At 38.5% G+C, this 6,652-nt stretch overlaps 1 protein-coding gene across 2 annotated transcripts; it reads left to right on the plus strand.

The window, feature by feature from the left end:
* Nucleotides 1-145: 145 nt before the first annotated feature.
* Nucleotides 146-5,000, plus strand: drg2 (developmentally regulated GTP binding protein 2). 2 transcript variants are annotated; one of them, XM_036552492.1, is made up of 14 exons: nt 146-231; nt 449-546; nt 950-1,110; nt 1,295-1,384; nt 1,549-1,609; nt 1,737-1,827; nt 2,761-2,833; nt 3,001-3,091; nt 3,340-3,437; nt 3,646-3,722; nt 3,809-3,897; nt 4,066-4,124; nt 4,593-4,646; nt 4,754-5,000. In XM_036552492.1, the coding sequence occupies exons 2-14, from the start codon at nt 483-485 to the stop codon at nt 4,838-4,840; spliced, it is 1,095 nt and encodes a 364-aa protein (XP_036408385.1). In that variant the 5' UTR covers nt 146-231; nt 449-482; the 3' UTR covers nt 4,841-5,000. The 2 variants fall into 2 exon arrangements, with proteins under 2 accessions (XP_036408385.1, XP_036408386.1); XM_036552493.1 differs by having other exon boundaries at nt 201-278.
* The last annotated feature ends 1,652 nt before the right edge of the window (nt 5,001-6,652 follow it).

Consider the following 6,652-nt stretch of genomic DNA (forward strand, 5'->3'; position numbering starts at 1 on the left):
ACACACTGAGTGTTTTATCCCCCTGAATGTTATTTCCTCATTTCTTTGGTTTATTTTCCTGGAATTCTCTCCAAATTCAACAGTAACAACATATCTGTCAATTTATCTAAGCAGGAACGAAGTCGTTCGCATATTTGGTGTCCAGTTTCTACTCGGCGACGCTGAAGTACAGTACTTACTAGTTCCGGAGGATGATGTCATGATGTCCATGCTGCTGAGTTGAATCCGAGAGTAATTAGCTATTTGCTTTCTTTTGCAAAGGCATACCTTCACCCAAAGTAAACAAAATACATAACTACATAGGCACTTATAGTTGAGTTTAAAAAATCTGATCTGACTAGCTGAAATATAGATAGCTGTGTGCTAACGTTAGCTAGCTAAGGTGCAGTCGCTTTAGGTAACTGGACACGTTTCATTTCCTCCGTCTGATGCATGTCTCTTTCTTCAGTTTTGCAGTTAAATAGTTCCCTGACTTCTGAAAAATGGGGATTCTCGAAAAGATAGCGGAAATCGAGAGAGAAATCTCGCGTACTCAGAAAAACAAAGGTAAACCGTGTTAGTTTTGATGTGCCAAGTCTTATGTTAGCTGGATTGCTAGCTAATCTAACTTGTTTGCAAGCTTTCGTATGGTTTTTCCATAGGTGTCACAGCAATACAATAAACGTATTAATTACGCAAACTTGATTCTGACGAGTCCAAAGTTCAAATGCGCAACTGTCTGCTATTGTATCAAACCGATAGATAATGGAAATGAGGCCATTGATTGTACTGTATTTCTCCCTAGCTCTCTTAACTAAGTTAAGGCTCTCTGAAGTTTGGTCAGTTGGCTAGCTGTGCTAACAGGATAAACAATCACTTTGGGGGGGAAAAAAACTTTAAAAGAGTATAGGAGTTGTTTGTTAAACATGACGCTCGCTAAATGTGATTCATAAAACTCTTTTACACGCAGCAACTGAGTACCATCTTGGTTTACTGAAGGCCAAGCTAGCCAAGTACAGAGCCCAGCTGTTGGAACCCTCAAAATCAGCTGGGTCCAAAGGAGAGGGGTTCGATGTTATGAAATCTGGGGATGCCAGGGTGGCGCTCATTGGTTTTCCATCTGTTGGTAAGGTAAGTGTAGCTGTTGCAGACTTTACTTGAGCATGTGAGGATGCTAGTATGAGTTATGCTTCTTTGAAGTTTTAAGTACATTTGATCCATTACCGTATGTGTAATAGCTTGTTGATATCTACGTTGTTAGGATGCATTGAACTGTTGATATATTCGTAAGTTTAGTACGCTGTCCTTCTCTTAGTCCACGTTTCTCAGTTTGATGACATCGACTGAGAGTGAGGCAGCCTCCTATGAATTCACAACGTTGACATGCATCCCTGGAGTTATTGAGGTATGGTTTTGTGGTTATCTATATATGCATAATTTGTTCACATTTTCAGGTATGCTAAGTTTTGTTTACAAATATGTTTCCGCAAGACATACTACTGCTCTGAATTAATATGTTTATTGTATTGCTGAGTACATAAGTACTAAGTGTTACATTTTTTTCTCTAGTATAAAGGTGCCAATATCCAACTTTTGGATTTACCTGGAATCATTGAAGGTGCTGCCCAAGGTATGGGAATAAGACCTTGTGTACTTTTTTTTCACAGATGACGGATTCTGTCAGTGGCACAGTGGCCTGATGCAACACAGTGTGTTTGATGAATAGATGTGTAAGGCTTGTGGTGCTTGTTTCACAGGAAAGGGCAGAGGGCGACAGGTGATAGCTGTGGCCAGAACAGCAGACGTCGTCATCATGATGCTGGACGCAACAAAGGGGGATGTTCAGAGGTTGGTTTTAAAATTCTGTCTTGTGACGTGGATATTGATGCAGTTGAAACAAAAGTGTGAATTGTACAAAATTGTACAAAATCTGAATTGTACTTCTGAATTGTCCTTGTGAGATGTGGTATGCAAATCCTTTGTGGCAGGTGATATATCAGCTGTGTGCAAATGGCTGATGATAGTTTCTCTCACAGTTGTTGTGCTCCTTAATTTCATTTTATGTCAGTCTTTCTTGCACTCTCAGTAATGCATCTTAATTTTTATATCTAGTCTGTAGTTTTTCTAGTGCTTTAACCTGTTCACTTGGATCTAAGTTAGCCCTCTTGTTCACCAGGACATTGGAACTTTGCTATTACCCCACACAAAATCAGACAGATTAGTTTCTTTCAAATTGTTTGTTAGATCATAGTGCATTGTTGGCTTTGTCTGATCATTCTGTAGCCCTTGGGCTTTATACAGTACAGCGCTGCTCCATTGGAATCTGCAAGTATGTGTTGTATAGAATGCCCCCGGATGAAGTGCGGCAGTGTAGCATAGTGGTTAAGGAGCAGGACTCAACCAAAAGGTTGCAGGTTCGATTCCCCACAGGGGCACTGCTGCTGTGCCCTTGGGCAAAGTACATAACCCACAATTTCCTCAGTAAATATCCAGCTGTTTAAATAGATAAAATTGTAAAAACTTGTAATTGATGTAAGTTGCACTTGATGAGAGCGTCTGCTAAATATAATGAAGACCTCCCATATGTTTATTGTATGTTTCCCCCTAATTGATTTCAGTTGGGAGGAGACAACATTATCTCCAGTCCATCTGAAAACAGCCTCAGTATGACGAAGCATGAATGTAGACAATGGAGCTTTGAATGGGTTCTTATTTGCATTTCTACTTTGCTTTGACAGATTTCTAACTGTATTTTCCCCAAATTAATTTATTTTTGTAAAGGGCACTTCTGGAAAAAGAGCTGGAATCTGTCGGAATCAGGCTCAATCGGTCGAAACCAAACATTTATTTCAAGGTAGAGTTTTTAATCTGCCCCTGAAACCTGAAAAATTTTAACCGCTATTCGAGCATGTTGTAGGTGCATGGTTTGAGTATTGAATTATAAGTCATTTCATTGTGTCATTTTCAGTTGAACTTCAGTGTTTCTGTGACAGTTTATGATATGTTGTTTTTTCCTTGTAGCCCAAGAAAGGTGGAGGACTTTCCTACAATTCAACTGTCCCTCTCACCCATTGCTCTGAGAAACTAGTACAACTCATTCTGCATGAATACAGTATCCTTCATGTGTTTGTTTGTCTGCTGTGGGTAGTTTTAGAGTAAGAATGGTGACTTCAGTCACACAGAACATTTATTTTCTCAAATGTCTTTTCAACCTAATAAGAATGTGTGATGCCTTAACCTTCAGCCTTCAATGTAAGGAATTGTGAAATATTTTTTGTTCTTACACATAATTTTTATGTTGTTTATCAATTAAGCTTATATGTCTGTATACGTTAATCTACCTTAAACAATTCTGTCAAGAAATCTTCAATGCAGAGGTTTTGTTCAGGGAAGACAGCACACCAGACGAGTTCATTGATGTCATCGTGGGGAACAGAGTCTACATGCCTTGCTTATATGTAAGTATTGGAGCATATGCTTGCCTAGAACTGCTCCTATTGCATGTCTTGGGAGGACTTCATTAAACATTTGCACTGAGAAATATTCATTGTGTATATTGTTATAATAACTAACAAAACATTTATTTGAGTACAGAGGTAAACGCTGCCAAAACATTTCCTAGTTTATAAATCTGTGTGTGTTTCATTTTTCTTTTTTTGGTTGCAGGTGTACAACAAAGTAGATCAAATTTCCATGGAGGAGGTTGACCGGTTGGCTCGGAGACCCCACAGTGTTGTCATCAGGTGAGTGATGTGTGTCCGTGGGCCTTTTAATGCACAGCCATGTGAAGGCACTCAATGTGGACTAAACCCTTTCTTCCTTCCTTCAGCTGTGGGATGAAACTGAACCTGGACTATCTTCTGGAGAAGTTATGGGAGTACCTGGCGCTGATCTGCATTTACACCAAGAAAAGAGGAGGTATTTATCTTCCTGCAGGGACATTTGCATTGAGTGATGTGGAAACTCATTGATGACTGACAGGTTTTAATTCTATGTTCTTAGGTCAGACTGTTCATTTGTAGATGCTGTGTCTTGTTCAGCTGTGGTCTTGCGTGAGCAGCTTGGTTTTGTTTTTGTTGCTTTCAGAACGACCAGATTTCAATGACGCAATTATCATGCGGAGAGGAGCAAGTGTAGAACATGTGGTATGTTTATTTCACAGACATCTTGAATCTTCCGGAGTTTTCTGTCTGTGACTTTTTTAATCTACAGGTGAAGCCATATGGCCATTTTCCACCAGCTTTTAAATAGATAGATTAGGATATAACAGCTCCATTAACTGAGTACTGAAGTAACAGGCAAATATCAAGAGGTAGGATAGTGTTGAATGTCAAGAGAATGATTGATATCTTGTAGACTTTCATTTTATCTAAACTTTGCTTGGTGTTAAATGAAAAGGGCCTGCATTTCTTGACTAATGTTTTAGTCAAGAACATTTCAACACAATCAGAAGACACCAGAAGGTGAATATAACATTAAAGTGATATGAATGCCTTTTTAAAATATCTTCTATCACTTCAAATATGGTCAAAAATGGAAGTTCACTTGTGTTAAATGTATTGTCTAAGTTGTCAAAATTTAATTTTATTTCTACTTTTTTCCTGTCTTTCAAGTGTCACGCCATCCACCGAACATTAGCAAGCCAGTTCAAGTATGCTCTGGTCTGGGTAAGTGACGATCTATATTGTCTGTAGTGCCTGAGCAGATTTTGTGGCTGTTATTTCAGTGCAAGTCTTCCAAACAGCCATGTTCTTTCTTTTTTTCCATTCTATAGGGAACAAGTACTAAGTACAGTCCTCAGAGGGTTGGCCTTACCCATATAATGGAGCACGAGGACGTGATCCAGATTGTGAAGAAATGAAGCACGATTGAAATGGCACAAAATATCAGGCCATTTGACTGTGGTCGTGCTTAGGAAGGCTGCAAAAGAGAATGTCTCCATTTCCAACCAATGTACAGTGGATTTTGCCAAAACAAAAAATGTCTGATTCTTATTTTATGCACACAAGAAAAATCAGATGGGGGGGAAAAAAAACGTTTCATCATAGATGTTTGACGCTTCTGAAATCCACATTTTATTCAAGGAGTTGCATGAAATTCATTTAAAGTGGAAAAATAATAATAATAAAAAAAAATTAAAAATAGCCTAGGTCAGTGTGTTTAATTTTGGTTTCAGAATATCTTTTTATCTTGGTTATGGTTTTCACGTCATTTTTGTGTATGTTATTCATACTTGCTAGGATGCCTGCAAGTAATTTTTCTACAGATAAAAAATGTTCAGTCCTTGACCATCTTCAAATTGAAAACTGAGGTGAAAGGTAGAGTGAATCTGTAGTTTATAGTATATGGATACTATAAACATGCTTCTAAGGTACTTTGCATATGATTTTGACAAGGATGAGGAATGTTTATTGATGCAATTCTCTGGCCTTGCTCCAGAAAGGTCCTTTAAGTTGTGACTTGGTTCAGAGTTCAAAACTAATGGCACTACACCCGTGACAGAGAAATTGTGATATACAAGTCAAATGTCCCTGTACGCTCTCTTGTAGTACAGGGTCATGCTTTTAAGGCAGTTTTGAGGCAGGCAAAAAGATTCAAAGCAGCGCAAAACTACTTGGGTAAGACTTGAATAGGCATTTATTTGTGTGTTTTTTTTGTTGGAGATGACTCATTTGAAGATGTGGACTACAGAAGTGTATTCTCATCATTCGTATAGGCATGGGCTATTCTAGCCATTGTGTGACAGCCTTTGTAAGTATTGGATCCATGTCTTGTTTTTCCTTATTAACAGTGTGTAAAGTCTTCAGTATGTAAACTTTCAGAACATGGGCTTTCAGCATACCTATCACAGTGACTTTTTCAACTGAAAAATCATAGATTTACTTCAAATATTTTATTAGTTGGCAGGAATGTATTTTTAAAGAGCAACTTCTGTTTATCGGAACATTTGAAATATTTGGTTTGGTGTGAATTTTGTACTTTAAGATTAAGTGGTCTTAACTATTTGTCCATTAGTGTATCCAGTTTTATGATTCAATGAAATTCCCTTCCCTGGGCTTGGTTATCATTTGATGATTTTCAGAAACCTTTAAACATATTTTAAGGTCTGATTAAATTTTCATGTCAAGGGATCATTTTTCCAAAGTCATTATCTGAACCCTTTGAAGTTTATTCATTTTTTTTCTATCATATGGTTCTGAATGATGATGTCAGGTTATGACTAACAGACAGGAAAAGTAAATAGATAACCTACTTGGTCAAAGGCAAATTCAGACTCCTGTAGGCAGCACATGGGGTGTGCTCACCTTGCGCAATACATTAATACAGTTCCAAACATGATGTCATAATGGACTGACAGCATCTCATTACTCACCATGGTTGCCTGTGGTGTCATGCAGGTGAACAGCTATAGCTGTGAGATACCCTCCTTTAGGTCCTCCTTCTGTGATCCACCCATTCTTGCACCTGCCTCTTCGGCTTTTGGCACTGCTAATTGTGAACCTTCTGTGTTCATTTGAGAGCCTGGCTCTGCTTCCTCTATTCAAGAGTGAAAACAAGTATAATAGCCTCCATTAAATATGCATGAAGAGGCACTCGGGCATCACAGCTAGGCGGAGAAGTGTGGATTCGGGAATCGCCAAGCTGTTGTTGGGCGGTTTTGTCAACGGTGTCG

This window comes from Megalops cyprinoides, chromosome 19 (assembly GCF_013368585.1).
Source record: "Megalops cyprinoides isolate fMegCyp1 chromosome 19, fMegCyp1.pri, whole genome shotgun sequence".
Classification (NCBI taxonomy): domain Eukaryota; kingdom Metazoa; phylum Chordata; class Actinopteri; order Elopiformes; family Megalopidae; genus Megalops; species Megalops cyprinoides.